Here is a 14,627-nt window from a genome sequence, read left to right as displayed (position 1 = left end):
TTCTTGTAAGGTTGGCAGTGTAGACTCTATTTTCAAGGGGATTGAAATTATCCCCGATCAAAACATGTTGTTTTTACCATAGAATGTTTCGAGTAGTTGTTATTTATCAACTTGAACTTGAAGTTATCCGTTCTCATTGGCTCCTGAATTTCGTAGGCGAAAGTAGAGTATTAATTTTGCTACCTACTAGTACTATGTCAAGTTCCTGGTGATATCTAGGTCCACGGGTACTACTAGTAAGCTCTGATAAGAGGTTTCAATTGAACTCCGATTCATTTTGGTAGTAACCTTGCAGTGGAACTGAATGACTCGGACCTTGCGTAGGTAGAACTTGAACTTCCAAGGTTGTTGAAGGTGTCTTGGAGGTCCGACTCGGAATTATATATATAGTCCACGTAGACATAGGGAGCACTATTCAAGCCCCCCAGGTCTAGTATGCTTCGCGGATGCTCACTGTCACTGGTACCATTTACCACTGGAGGTGCTAAATTATACGACCTGTGATTGTAGAGAACAACTTGAAATTCTACTACAACAAATGAGCTATATGAAGAAGTGTATGTGGGAGCCCTGGAGGTGAGCATCAAGCCTCAAGGTCAACACCCTGCAATAAATATAGAACTAATACTACTGTATTCTATAAGCTCTTGTATTTTAATACCTCTAGTAGTATTTATTAAGTATTATATTGGTGTTTAGTAGATTTATAATATTCTGCCTGCCAGTGTCTTTTAGTATGGCCCATAGTATAGACACATTACTTCCCAAGGTTGTTCATTTTGGAAGTTTACAATTGTCACCCATAAACAAAGGTTGTCTTTTTAATTCACCTCTACTACCTTCTACTTGATTACTATTCAATCTATTAATTGTTGACCATTTACATCGTCATGATTGCTCCCAGACCGGAGTCACCTGACCCCCACCCATAATGTGATTCTGGCCCATCACAACAATTCACCTCACCTCTTTTCTTACTACTTCACTTCATAAACAATTTGAAGCCCAGCTACCCCGGCACCGATCGAGCCAACCTTGAAATACAGCATGCCCAAAAACCCCACCCAATAAACCTCCCTTATGCCACGCCCAAGCGATGGCCCGATCGTCTCGCCCAAGACCAGCGCCCGTCGCGGAGACTACCAATCACTCGATAACGAGATCCCACAAGACGAGCAGCAGCTCACTCCTACGTCTACATCTACGTCTAGCCTTACGAAAGATTCCGAGAATGATTTCCACCAATCCTCCACCACCTCCGAGCGCCTCGCTTCGCGCGGCCAACCCAATGATGCGGATTTACTTTCCAGCGACGACAGCGCCGACGACGACGCGAACGAAGACGATGTTAGACTCCGACCGTTGAGAAGTCGAAACCAGAATGCGGATGGGAATCACAATCTGGATACGCGTCGTGGTCCTGTGCGCTCGAGCTACAATCATCGAGCAGTACTTGTCGACGATACACCTTCGGGCAGTTCGTCCACCCTCCTCCCGAAAGAATACGAGCGTGAGGGCAATGGCAATGAAGAAATCCCCGTACCGAAAGAACAGCGCGACGTCGGGAAGCGCATTGAAGGCTTCCTCGAGAGCGAAAGGAGGACTTTACTAGCCGAGTCGTTTCGGACGGACATTGAGGATGCGAATACCGATTTTGTGTTTAGTGATGACGATGAATTCGATTACGAGAATGAAGATGAGTATGGGTCTCCGATCAAACCGCGCAGAAGGGACAGAGAGGGAGAGGAGCCCCGCTGGAAACGATATTGGAGTGCCATTTTTGGGAAGAGAACTTGGTGGCATATTGGCGGGTTCTTTGTTGGTGCAATTCTTTTGATTTGGATTGCGCTCCAAGGGCTTGTTTGGTATCGGGGCGATAGACAGCAGGGATATGTGAGTTTTTTCCTCCTGCTCCTCCTGCTCAATGGCATTGGCCTTGGACTGGGGGGTGTTGTGATTCTAGAACTGGGCTGACTGTTCTAGCGCTCTGTTCCGTGGTATCCGGCTCCTATGGGGGGTACTAGCTCGAACTGGAGCGAGAGTTATAGAAAAGCGCACGATATGGTTGAGAGGATGAGTCTTGTTGAGAAGGTTGGCGTTACGACTGGGACTGGATGGCAGATGGGTCTTTGTGTTGGAAACACAGGTATGTACTGGGGCTTTGCATTGTCTTCCTACTTTTTTTTTTAAAAAAAAAAAAAATCCGAGTAGAATCGCAACGTGCTGATCTCAATTACAGAAAGTGTCGACTCCGTCGGATTCCCCCTCTCTCTGTCTACAAGATGGTCCGCTTGGTCTGCGCTTCGCTGATAACATCACCGCGTTCCCTGCCGGAATCACCACAGGCGCGACCTGGAACCGTGATCTCATGAGAGCTCGCGGGAAATCCCTCGGACGCGAAGCTCGCGCTAAAGGAGTCAATGTTCTTCTTGGCCCCTCGATGGGTGCCATGGGAATGATGCCAGCCGGAGGTCGAAATTGGGAGTCCTTCGGATCAGACCCTGTCTTGCAGGCTGTGGCAGCTGCGGAGACTATTCAAGGCATTCAGAAAATTGGCGTGATGGCCACAGCCAAACACTTCGTTCTGAATGAGCAGGAACATTTCCGCCAACCCAACGACTGGGGCACAGAATACGCGATTTCTTCCAACATTGGCGATCGTGCCCTTCATGAGGTCTTTGTATGGCCATTTGCTGAGAGCGTGCGCGCAGATGTCGCGAGTGTTATGTGTGCCTACCAAATGGTCAATAATAGCTATTCCTGCGAGAATAGCAAGCTTATCAATGGCATTCTTAAAGATGAGCTCGGCTTTCAAGGGTTCGTCCAATCGGACTGGCTAGCACAGCGGTCTGGGGTACAAAGTGCCCTGAGTGGTCTCGACATGAGTATGCCGGGTGATGGGCTCGCCTGGGCAAATGGCGAAGCCCTCTGGGGACGACAATTGACGGCCGCAGCTTTGAACTCATCCGTCCCGATGGAGCGATTGAATGATATGGTGACACGAATTGTTGCGGCGTGGTTCCATTTCCGCCAAGATCAATGGGCAAAACGCGGACCTAACTTTTCCTCTTGGACGGACAAGAAAATGGGTAAACTGCACCCAGGTAGCCCGGACGACCATTCCTCGGAGGAAGTCAACAAATTCGTGAATGTGCAGGAGTCCCAGCATGCTATGATTGCTCGTGAGATCGCGGCAGAAGGCACTGTCCTCCTGAAGAACATCAATAATACCCTCCCTCTCTCGCGAACCGCCCCCAGTCCGGATGGGAAATACCGGGTCGGTATCTTCGGCGAAGATGCAGGTCCTGGAAAGGGTCCTAACTCCTGCGCTGATCGCGGCTGCAACCAGGGGACTCTAGCCTCTGGCTGGGGCAGCGGCGCAGTGGAATTTCCGTACTTGATTAGCCCTTGGGAAGCTCTCGAGACTGCGTGGTCAAATGATCCAGTTGACGTTCGTAGCTACCTCAGCAACGATATTGCACACCAAGATTTGGCGGAGCAAGATTTGTGTCTCGTTTTTGCGAACTCTGACGGCGGCGAAGGTTTCATCCGCAGCGACGGCATCAATGGCGATCGCAATGACCTATTCCTACAACGCAACGGGGTAAACTTGGTAGAGAGTGTCGCGCAAAAATGCGGAGATGGCCGAGGCCGAACAATCGTCGTGGTACATTCCGTCGGCCCTGTTGTGCTAGACCCCTGGATCGACCTCCCAGGTGTTCATGCGGTGCTCTACGCAAACCTTCCTGGCCAGGAGAGCGGGAACGCCTTGGTCGATGTGTTATTTGGTGACGTCGATGCTAGTGGACGCTTGCCCTACACCATTGGTCGGTCTCTTGAGGACTATGGTCCTGCCGCGCAGGTCGTATACAAGACCGACGATCAGGTTCCACAAGTCGATCTTGACGATGGTCTATACATAGATTATCGCCATTTTGATCGACACAACATCACACCACGCTATGAGTTCGGCTACGGATTGTCGTACACTACTTTCGACTTCTCCGATCTCCGTATCAAGGCCTTGCAGGAAAAGTCCCGGCTTCCACGCCCGCGTCAGAAGAGCGATATCGCGCCCCCTGCCTACGATAGCAGCCCCGGTTTAGCGAAGGACAATCTGTTCCCCAGTAACTTCACGCGTTTGGCCAAATACATCTATCCCTATCTCCTGAACACGGACGGCACCGACCCAGGAAAATACCCCTATCCAGAGGGGTACGACGAGAAGCAAGAACCATCCGAAGCCGGAGGTGGCCCGGGCGGAAACCCATCATTGTGGGAAGGCATGCTGGAACTCTCGGTGAAGGTCACCAACACCGGAACCAGAGTAGGCAAAGAGGTTATCCAGATTTATGTCTCCTTTCCAGAGGGTGTTGTCGAGCACCGCGGGATTTCCAAGAGTAGGGAAGAGATCGACTTTCCAGTTCGCGTGCTTCGGAATTTCGACAAGATTTCTCTCGAGCCCGGGGAGTCTAAGACAGTTGAAATGACGTTGTCCCGCAAGGATCTCAGCTATTGGAGTGTTCGGGCGCAGAACTGGGTATTGCCGACAGAGGGTGAGTTCAAGATCTGGGCTGGTCGCAGTTCTCGGGACTTGCCGTTGGTGGCTGAGTTCTAGTTGATTTTGATATTTCGTATCGGGTCTCGTCCTCTTTCCTAGAAACGAGACTAGGAGGTGCACATAGAATATTTTTCTGTTTATATTCAGCGGGCGATCTTAAACTTATCTCGATTCCTTGGGTTTGATGTCGATGTGATGACTGCATGGCAGTCTGTAGAATATGAATGTACTACCACCACATCTGCCATCGTTATTTCTAGTTCGGGATTGCCGAGGTGAAGGTTGAACATGGACTATTCATTGATTCAGCGGCGTGAAAAATGATAGGAATTCCGGCAACTTGAGAAAGCAAGAGGATGTTAGACAAAAGTGCCCATGTGCTCATGGCAGGCTCACTGAACAAGTCATTGTTGTAGCGGCCTCAGCAATCGGGCCTGCTTGCAGTGGCTTAGACAGCAGTACGGATCTCTTTCTCTTTCTCCTTCTCCTTCAAGTTCTCCTTCTCTCCTCCCCCAGCGCGACTACAACACCGCCATGATCAATTTTGTTGCGATTGCTAACTTGAATCATTGCACAGACCAAGGCAAGTTCGAATAATGACATACAATACGCGTGGGGTCAATTCAGGGCTAAAAATAAGAATCTTCTATAGTTATCCCTAGGTTTTCCTCTGCCTAGTCCATCCACTTTTGCGGCAAGACATCGACTTTAGAACCGAAGAGCCGAAGAAAGTTGTGGCGGTGTCGGATTTCCCGATGCGTCTCCCAATGTCGATCTCTCGTTTCCCGTCACAGACATATTGCGCTGGAACTTCTAGACCAACGCAATGTCCTCGGTTCCACTGGAGAAGGTTCCTGAGAAGCCTTTCTCCCATGTGCTGATATTGAATGGTTATGAAGAGGGGGATCGGCATCGGTCTGCATTGTCTTCGATTGCGATCTCGACGGACACCGGTCGAGATACGGGGAGCTCCGTCCCAGCCGGGGCAAGCCTTTGGTTGATCTCTGTCTGATCGGGCTCCAATTCTGATTGTGATGTCAAGTCCGCTCACGCCGAGACAAAGTGGGACCACAATGGATCCGGCCCTGCCAGTCGCCACGCCGTTAAGCCACACTCGCAATTGTTGCACTCAGCGACGGAAGAACCATCGTGATTTTTTTTTCTCGTTCTTGAGAAGTGATCAAGGCGCAGGGTACTCCGTATTGCTAAGACATCCGTCGATCCCTACTTTTCTCCGCTGGCACGTTGATTTGGCTGAAACGACCCACCTGTCAGGGTCTTCGCTTGGGACCAGAGGAGTTTCTGAGATCGGATATATCGACGATGATCAAGGGTCCAGACAACTTGACAATGTAATTTGTCTTCAATCTATCCATGACCGGAGGCCCATGCAAAATACGGGAAATTTTTACCGTCGCAAGGAAAACATCAGGTACTCGCCAACTCATTCGCGCAAAATAGTGTTCAGCGTCCCTGATTGTGGCTGTCGATCACCGCAAAGTATGGTGGGGACTTCTTCAAAGAATGTCTCAGAATATGATATCATCCAATAGGAAACTTCGGTCCCTGAACTGACCTCCCAAAAGGGGAACTCATGGAGCTTCTGCCTTAATGGAATGGACCGACAACCTGTACCCGACTTTCTGTCAATTGGCCAATGCTTCTGCTAGACTCAGCGCTATTCCTAACACTGAAGTTCCCGATGTGATCATTTCGCAGCGTCCATGGGCGCAGCGCATCCTTTCTGCAGGGCAAATCTTAGAGTCCGAGCCATGCTATCAATTGTGCAGCGGTGGCACTTTCGCAGTCAAGTAAATCTCACGACGATCGCCTTGACCCAGGACCACCGATGGAGACCCTAGACGGCACATGGGGAAAATGCAGTGGAGAAGTGGAATATAAACTTGATCCGTACTATGGAGGTCGACTTTCGATAACATTTATAACCTCCCATCCGTCCACTTCAACTTGAACTTTTATCTCTCTCCATTTTTCTCTACTACACGACAGTCTTTACACAGTACTATCATACTACTTTCGTTCACAATGAAGGTCTCCGCACTACTTTCTCTCGTCCCTCTGGTCGCCGCCATGCCCGGCCGCCGCCAGGAATCCGCTTCCACCGGCTCCTTCGGCGTCACTGCTGCTCGCTCTGGCTCGCCCATCCACTTCCTGCCTCTGACTGCTGCCGGCTCCCACTTCTATCTCGGTGGCAAGAGTCAGACCTATATTCCCGAGGGCGTCCCTCTCAGCAAGTCGACCAACGACACCATCCTGACCGGCTCCCACTACCTTGTATGTACACTTTCATACTTCGCAGCGCAGCTCTCCCACTAACAATTCATAGGACGTCGTTGTTCCCGGCGGCCAGGAGATCTACGTCGATGCTTCCGGTGCTCTGTCCTTCACCACCCCCACTCGGGCTACATCCCCGAGGGCTCCTCCGAGGGTCCCTTCAAGTACACCCCCGGCAAGAACGGCGGTCTCGGCACCTGGAGCTACGGCTCCGGCTTCATTGCTTGCCCTACTGCTTCCAATGCCACTGCCACCCCCTACAGCCGCCGCCGTATCGGTCCTGCTGCCCCCAAGTGGCAGGTCTTCTCTGCTCAGAAGAACGCCACCGTCCCCACTGGCAACATCAACGACTGCCTCGGCTTCGACGCTCTCGCTGTCCCCATCAACACTACCACCACCCAGCCCACTTGGGAGTACATCTAAGCAATGCTTTGAGTTGGGTTGCTCGGGAGGGTTTGAAGTTTTGACTTCAGGTACCGAGCATGATTAGTCGGGGATCTGAGACCCAGTCAAATGTGAAAGTGGATCCTGGTGATCTCCTTTCTGAAAGACCGGGCTGCTCTTGATTAATTGTATACCGATATTTGTTTTGGCCTCTTTGCACATATACATTCTTTTGTGATTATCTTATAGACAGGCCTCGTACGGAGCCAATGGATCAATGACGAGTTAAAAGTACATTCCATTCATGAGTGTTGACTAGTAGGTAGCAACACTAAGACTCACGCTCGATGACCGTCGCGATGACCGTTGCGATTAAGTACAGCCTGTGGTCACGGTAGCTAAACTGGATAACCTTGGAATATTCTTGGCTATGCGACCGTGCACCGTATCCCTCCAACGATAACCGTATGACACAAATCAAAGAACGCTCAAAAAGACCCAATTTTGGTAGACTAGCTCAACTGTCCACGTCATCTCAATAGCGACCGGCAGAGATTTATTCATCGCGTTGGATCCGGTAGCCAGTCGACGGTTCTGGTTGGGTTAACATCCACTCAGCTAATTTCAACATATTGTTGCGGGGACTCTGTGGCTAGATAACTGGGGAAAAATCGAGATGCCAAAGATTGAAAAGTGGAGATTCTCACTTATTTTCCCGTTTGTGTAATGATTCTCTTCGCTGGTCCCTGAGACGGTGCTCAGTATCCATAAGCACGTTCTGGAGTGACCTTCCAGCTTTGGATCCGGCTCCAACTCTTTCGTCGTTCAGTAGTGCAGTAGAAGCCGCTTTGATTTGCTGCTGGTAGCTTTGATCTTGCCCTTTTGTGGCTTGACTAGCTTTTGCGGAATCCTCGTGGACCGGGCCAGAATAAGAGGACGATCGCGGTACAGACCTGGTCGTGCTCAGGGTCGGAACTCTGCCAGCTGACGCTGCTTCTTGATTATGAGGTCGGGAATCCATGTTGAAGTGGGAAATTAGAAGGTTGAAAAGGCCATTACCCCGGAGAGCGTGGGGAAATGGCAGTTTTAATAAATAGCAAACACCACCCCCTGTGATCTCGTTTGCAAATTTAACACTCAACTGAAACTCCAGCTACGAGCATCTTTGATTCGCTGGGTGAATTCATTATGACGTCGACTTAAGGGAACCTTGACTGTAACAGCCACAAAAGACAAATTTGTGACTTTCATTGGACTTGAATGTGATACATTACAATTATCAGGTGGTGAATTGAAACCACGTACTTAGTCGATGGCCATTCACGGATGAGGTTCCGGGCCTCCACTGACATGCGAGTGTATGTAGATCGTGGCTTGAAAGTAAACAGCCAACCAACTTTCTTGCAGGACTAGGCTAGGTCTGAAGTTTTTAGCTTGCAATTCCAGTCGGTCTCGAAGGGCCGAGAGGGTCACAAAAATGGTACTTTGACAATGGATATTTTCGAACAGCTCACTGTCAAATAATCAAAGATCTGACCAGGTATTTTTCATGTGGGCTTGGCCTTATTTGTAAGTTATACTGTTATTTGATACAATCGCTTGATTCTATAAGAAAAGCTATGAAGATTCCGAGTTTGCCTCCTTGGTAATCTTCTCAACCTGCTCCTTTCTCTTCTTCAGTACATCCTGGATTTCCTCAAATGTCTCCTTGAGGACGCCCTCTGCCTCATTACCCTTCTTGTCTGCAGCGTTTTGAAGGGTTTGTAATTGCTGAAGAATGTTGGACCCGCCCGGTACGGCCTTCAGCCATTTTTCCATCTTGTCAATGCCACCACCCCCTTGCTTCGCCTGGTCGACCTTCTCCTTGATGAAATTCTCCACATCCTCAGTCTTACCAGAAGACGCGCTCTCCTTGAGAAGTCCCCAAAGATCTTGGAAATTGCCCTTTTTGAGGGTTTCGGCGTTCTCGTCGACCAACTTCTTCAATTTGTCGTTCTTCTCGAGGTATTTTCGGGACTCGTCGAGCCCCTTCTGCCAAGCTTCCTCACCAAGCTTCTGCAGCTTCTCTCTCTTCTCATCGATCAATTTCTTGATCTCAGCAGCAGTATCTAGACTTGCGCCGCGCTTCATGATATCGGATATCTGGCTCCAGATCTTGTTCACCTCTTCCTTCGCCTGCGGCCCGTATGATTCGCCCATTTCCTTGAGCTGATCAATGCTACCGCCGACCTTTTCCTTGACCTGAGGGTGGTTATTCAAGATTTCCTCGCCAGCATCACCAGCCAGGTCAAGCAGGCGATTCATATGCTTCTGCAAGATATAAAATGCCTGAAATGCCGTGTCTGTATTGAACCCGTTGTCGTTGGAAAGGTCCTTCAGCTCGTTGTATGCATCTTTGACCACCTCGTCGAATTCCTTCCCGTGTTTATCTCTGATTGTCTCGAGATCCTTGAAGGCAGTATCGACGTATTCGCGGGCACCGGGAATAAAGACGGCGTATCGATTGACAGTCTTTTTCAACCATGAGTAAGCCTCATTCGGCTCGGGCGCGGCCTCTGAAAACTTTTGTTTGGCTTGCTGGATGTATTGCTTCGCTTGCGTGTTCGAATCGATGAGTGTCTTCGCGCCGGAGAAGTAGTACCATGCGTACCCAGCCGTAAAAGCGAAAGCACCACCTGCTATACCACCGACTAGAGCCGAGTTACCACCAGATGGGGCAGAACCGGAATTGGTTGATTGGAAGCGACGATTTAGAACGCGAGTCCGAGGTTGGAAGCGCACGGGGCGCCCGACTACACGCATAGCGCGTCTTGTAGAATGCTCAAGCATTTTGAGCCCTGTTAACCAGAATTGTATGGACTTGGTGAAAGTATAGAAATTGCAGAACTTAAAAATTTAATTTCGTTGTTCGCAAGTTTTGGATCCGGGTCCTATGTACCTTTGTATCTATACTCGAGTGAATTGCGAACGCCACAGAAATAACAAGGAGCTATACTACAATAGTGACGACTACCATTCTGAGAATCTTGAATATTGTTGGAAGATGAATCATGACCACATCGTCATCGTGACACAATTTCGATGTTCACGGGATGGAGCAGAGCTTCCGCCAATCAGGCAATTTGCGGGGAATAACTGGGGAACCGTGGGAACTTCCCTGATTTACCGACCCACATCCGAAGATTAAATGATATACATTACTCGGACCATACCGAGGTGACTAACGATATGTTGACTATATCAGATGCCAATCGTGATTAGTGTTATTTTCACGGCCTTTGACTGGATTTTGCAAAGTTCGTAGCTGGTGGCTCGAAGTATGTGCAACACGAGCCATTGCATTGTTACTTTGTTGTCTAGAAAAATACGTCTTGCGGCAATTAGGATACTTGAGACCTCTGCATATTTAAATTAATTGTGTCGGCAACATTTCATCCCATAATTGACTCGACCACTCAAGTCGGACCACCAATCAACATTATCCGAGCCCTGCCCATCGGGATCCTGCGAGAGTACCCATGTCGGGAATAATGAGCGACAGCGGCCTTCAGTGATACCCGGAGTACCTGAAAGAGCTTGACCAAAGCAAGGCAGGGTTAGAATTTTCTGCAAACTCATTCGTAGCCTAGATGCACGCCTTCGATGGGTATCGATGTATGGATAACCTGCAGCCGTATGGTTTTCGTCTCCCGGGCCGATTTTCGAGTTCTTAGCTGCGGTGATGGCAATATGCGTAACCATTAACAGAAAGGCCACGTATTCGGCAGTCATATATGAAAATTCGTCGCAAAGTGAAGAAATGCTCCGCGGCGGAAAGCAGCCACATGGTTCCTCATGGTCTCCTTGACAGGAAATCAGCAACCCCGGATGGTCGTCTTCTAGCCATTTTTGGCGCCAAGCAACTAGTCTATCAAACAGGTTTTGACATCTTTGGATAATATCCAGTTCATTTCCGTCCATTCTTGAGTTGATAATAGTCATCTCGGTAGCGATATCATATAAGCGATCCCGCGAAGACTTCTCCATCCTCGCCCAAGGAATTTCTATCCAGTCATGTTGCGCGAGGAACGATCGGCTTTTTGTCGAAAATGCGAATAACATCTACATAAGCTGTCAGATATCACTGTGTGCCTTTTTAAAAAATCATTTTTACACCCACCGCCATCTCCCGAAGCTTTATGAATGCCGCATGAAGGCCACCAGTTTGAAATGCGGAAGGGCCTTGCCGTTGCATAAGAAACAGAGCGCCTTTGAGATGACCCTCCCACCCATCGTATACCTGAGTGGGCTCCAGCTGGGCAGCTTCAAAAAGGGTGAAGATCAATGAAATAACTACCAGAAGCCCTTTCGATTCCTGTCCATTCTCTTGCAGAAGCCGTTGAAAAATCTTAAGGCCGCCGTTGTATGCGGTTAGACTGAAGATTCGATAGGTATCGCTTTGACCGCAGACCGATAATCGCATTGTTGCTAATGAAATGAGGGCTAAATCCAGGGCTTTGTGGTGGAGGGCTAGTCCTGATACTTGGATAGACCAATCGGAAGGTGTTCGTGCGTATTCTTTTTGGAAATGCGACCATAATGTAGCGAAGTGATCTTGAAATTCCCCGGGTGAAAGGTCAAGAAGGTGAGTGGAAAGTATGGAGATTTCATCACTACAATTATGATCGAATTTGCGTTTTGATTCACTATTGCTGGTTGACACTTGCCGGGCTGACAGGGTGGCTTTTGTGATCAGGGTCTTCATGGGCGTATTGATGCTTCCCGTATCGAGATTGACGAATACGCCCTTGACATGGGATTCATATCCTTCGCATTGGCGCCCAGAATTAGAGCAAGCTTTGCATTTCGGTCGGGTTTTATCGCACTGTCCACATCGTAAGTACCCAGCTGTTGCTCACTGGGAAAAGAAAGACCCACAGCTTTCTTCCGTAAACGACAAGTACGGCAAGGCCGAGACACAATCATGATAAGGATGTGACCTTTCCTGTGGATATGACGTGTGACCTAAAATCACAACCTCATTTCTGAGAGGGGTTTGTAGAAAGGAAGACACACAAGGCGAGTCTTTGACGGGGCGGGGCGATATCGTCCATTGCGCTAACCATTTGCGGTATACCGGACCGCCGGCAATGAAAGCTCACATTTTGTTGGCTCATAAGCCTCAGTAAGCAGCCACTAGCATTTATATGTGCAGATGGAAAGAAAAACAAATTGACTTGTTGCACGGTGAAGGAATAAGAGATTTGCTGATGGCCGTAGTATATAAATAGGAGGTTCTATCCGCAGATAATGCTCAAGTTTCAACAAACCAACCTTGAAACCGCCAATTCGAATACCACCTGGACACCAAATCAACTTGAACTTGAGTACAAGCAAAATGACAACTACACAAGAAACTCGTGTTTTCGCCGGCGTCACTCTTATTGACACTCCGATTGTACGGGCAGCATTGGAATTCGCCCGGGCCCATCATGATCCGATGTCATTTCATCATATCTATCGCTCTTGGATCTTTGGCGCCTTAATCGCTTCGAAAATCCCAGTATATGAAAGTGTAGACTTCGAAGTCCACGCTGTGTCAGCCATCCTTCATGATCTGGCGTGGGATTGTACTAGTGTCTATGCAACAAATGACAAACGCTTTGAAGTTGATAGTGCGAATGCCGCCCGTGAATACTTGAAGCGCGAAGTGCCAGAATTCGACCAGCGACAGCTGCAGATGGTTTGGGACAGCATTGCACTGCACACCACTCCCAGTATTGCCCAGCATAAGGAGATGGAAGTTGCTCTCTGTCATATGGGGATTACTGGAGACTTTTTGGGCTCCGGTCTACCTGGTGGTCTGATCACAAAAGAGGAGCATAGTGCTATTGTCAAAGAGCTGCCACTGCTCGATTTCAAGGACTCGGTGAAGAAGCTTCTTTGTGCGTTATGCAAGCACAAACCTGAGACAACATATGACAACTTTCTGAGGGACTTTGGAGAGCGTTTTGTGGATGGGTATTCTATGGAATCGAAGACCTCTGTTGACATCTTGATGAGAGCGCTGGATTGAGTTGATTATTTTCGTTCGACAGTCGAATTCAACAATATTATGGATAAGTCAAACCTCTCAACTCAATTTGAATCCTTACACTGCTCAGATTTCAATCGTATTGGCATTCTAGAAAAAGGACCCTACTGCTTGCATGATACCAATCTCATAAGCAATTCTCCATAAAGCCGATTGCGCGATTCCTCTGTGCGCCTCTTGGGCGGTAGGTGCACTTAATATGCATCTCAAGGGCCACAGTAGCCTAAGTGTATCTGCCCAAGAAGGAATAATCGCCCAGTGCTCTGGCGGCAAGAGACAGGGCAGTCTCGCAACTATCTTGCCGATAGAAAATTGCGATTCTTCCTCACAGATCAGCTGTATCTCAGCTACTCGTGTGGTTGCTTCGTTGGAAATGTCTGGCTGACTGGCTGTCGAAATGGCAAGGTCCAGGATTATCGTTTCCGTTCGAAGCATACAGGCGTCGAGGTGATTTTGAATGCCCAGAAGCGGGATGATGCTCCGTTTCTTTGTTGCGAGAATTGTGGTTGTGTCCGAGGAATGGGAACCGACAAGGGCTTCCGAGGCACTGTGTATCGATGTCTTGATGTCATAGTAGGATTGAAATGCATTCTCTATCGCAGTAAGCTTCTCCTCTGTAGAACATGCCAGTTCAAAGAAAAGTTTTGCGTCCTTGCAGATGCGAGAGGCCTCGTTGCCATAACAGAACGATTTTAAGTATATGAAATCATTCGCATCAAGCTCTGATTGAACAATTTGTAGCCACTCTTCCGCCTCCGGGGGTGGTCCTATTTCGGGTTGGAAAGACTGGATTTGCTGTCAAAAAGGCCAAAGTTAGCTCCATCTTCTGTCACGGTCTCTGTTTGTACCAGCATTCGTACAATGTAGTTATACGCGAGTTGGAAGAGTTGGCGACCTGTCTTGGTCTTGAACTGTTTCCGGCCGCGGGAGCGTAGAAGGGCGGCCAATGCTCTGCTGTGAATGTCCCAGTTGACTGGCCCATCGGAGCTGTTAGGGGTGCCTAGGACCAACTTGAGGACACTCTCAGCAAATATTTCGACCTGAATGTGGATTCTCCTTTTTTACCTCATAAAAGCATAACATCCAAACAGACAAAAGTGTATCATCTTGGTTCCTTACATCGGGGTCATTCAATGCTCGCTGCAAGACTTGCAAGGCATCCCCATATACTCTGCGGTGGGTCGCTGTCAGGGACCGAGAAGGGGATTTATTGGCAAGATATGCGTGACCAACCGCGTTGCAGGCCAGCTGCAAGGTTGATCCATCTCTTAACGTGCCAAGAAGATATGAGAAACATTCCAATGCTCCATATAT

At 48.8% G+C, this 14,627-nt stretch overlaps 7 protein-coding genes across 7 annotated transcripts; 4 read left to right on the top strand and 3 right to left on the bottom strand.

Moving 5' to 3' along the window:
* Positions 1-1,080: 1,080 nt before the first annotated feature.
* Positions 1,081-4,618, top strand: N7509_013847 (beta-glucosidase; the record flags this gene model as incomplete). The annotated part of the gene is made up of 3 exons (XM_056638484.1): positions 1,081-1,953; positions 1,984-2,146; positions 2,244-4,618. 3 exons carry the CDS (start codon positions 1,081-1,083, stop codon positions 4,616-4,618), a joined length of 3,411 nt encoding a protein of 1,136 aa, XP_056481991.1.
* Positions 4,619-5,387: 769 nt separating this feature from the next.
* Positions 5,388-5,573, top strand: N7509_013846 (uncharacterized protein; the record flags this gene model as incomplete). The annotated part of the gene is made up of 1 exon (XM_056638483.1): positions 5,388-5,573. The coding sequence occupies one exon, from the start codon at positions 5,388-5,390 to the stop codon at positions 5,571-5,573; it is 186 nt and encodes a 61-aa protein (XP_056481990.1).
* Positions 5,574-6,607: 1,034 nt separating this feature from the next.
* On the top strand, positions 6,608-7,279 carry N7509_013845 (putative IgE-binding protein; the record flags this gene model as incomplete). Its single annotated transcript, XM_056638482.1, has 3 exons — positions 6,608-6,856; positions 6,909-6,941; positions 6,998-7,279. 3 exons carry the CDS (start codon positions 6,608-6,610, stop codon positions 7,277-7,279), a joined length of 564 nt encoding a protein of 187 aa, XP_056481989.1.
* A 664-nt stretch (positions 7,280-7,943) lies between these two features.
* N7509_013844 (uncharacterized protein) lies at positions 7,944-8,261 on the bottom strand (the record flags this gene model as incomplete). Its single annotated transcript, XM_056638481.1, has 1 exon — positions 7,944-8,261. One exon carries the CDS (start codon positions 8,259-8,261, stop codon positions 7,944-7,946), a length of 318 nt encoding a protein of 105 aa, XP_056481988.1.
* A 596-nt stretch (positions 8,262-8,857) lies between these two features.
* Positions 8,858-10,069, bottom strand: N7509_013843 (uncharacterized protein; the record flags this gene model as incomplete). The annotated part of the gene is made up of 1 exon (XM_056638480.1): positions 8,858-10,069. The coding sequence occupies one exon, from the start codon at positions 10,067-10,069 to the stop codon at positions 8,858-8,860; it is 1,212 nt and encodes a 403-aa protein (XP_056481987.1).
* A 2,548-nt stretch (positions 10,070-12,617) lies between these two features.
* Positions 12,618-13,295, top strand: N7509_013842 (uncharacterized protein; the record flags this gene model as incomplete). Its single annotated transcript, XM_056638479.1, has 1 exon — positions 12,618-13,295. One exon carries the CDS (start codon positions 12,618-12,620, stop codon positions 13,293-13,295), a length of 678 nt encoding a protein of 225 aa, XP_056481986.1.
* Positions 13,296-13,660: 365 nt separating this feature from the next.
* Positions 13,661-14,443, bottom strand: N7509_013841 (uncharacterized protein; the record flags this gene model as incomplete). The annotated part of the gene is made up of 4 exons (XM_056638478.1): positions 13,661-13,698; positions 13,751-14,108; positions 14,174-14,369; positions 14,433-14,443. 4 exons carry the CDS (start codon positions 14,441-14,443, stop codon positions 13,661-13,663), a joined length of 603 nt encoding a protein of 200 aa, XP_056481985.1.
* Positions 14,444-14,627: the final 184 nt, after the last annotated feature.

The sequence above is a fragment of the Penicillium cosmopolitanum genome (genome assembly GCF_028827165.1).
Source record: "Penicillium cosmopolitanum strain IBT 29677 chromosome Unknown utg000012l:1.0-3308103.0:1.0-3310761.0, whole genome shotgun sequence".
NCBI lineage: Eukaryota > Fungi > Ascomycota > Eurotiomycetes > Eurotiales > Aspergillaceae > Penicillium > Penicillium cosmopolitanum.
The sequence above is the reverse complement of the archived record's forward strand: the minus strand, read 5'-3'. Positions and strand labels throughout refer to the sequence as shown.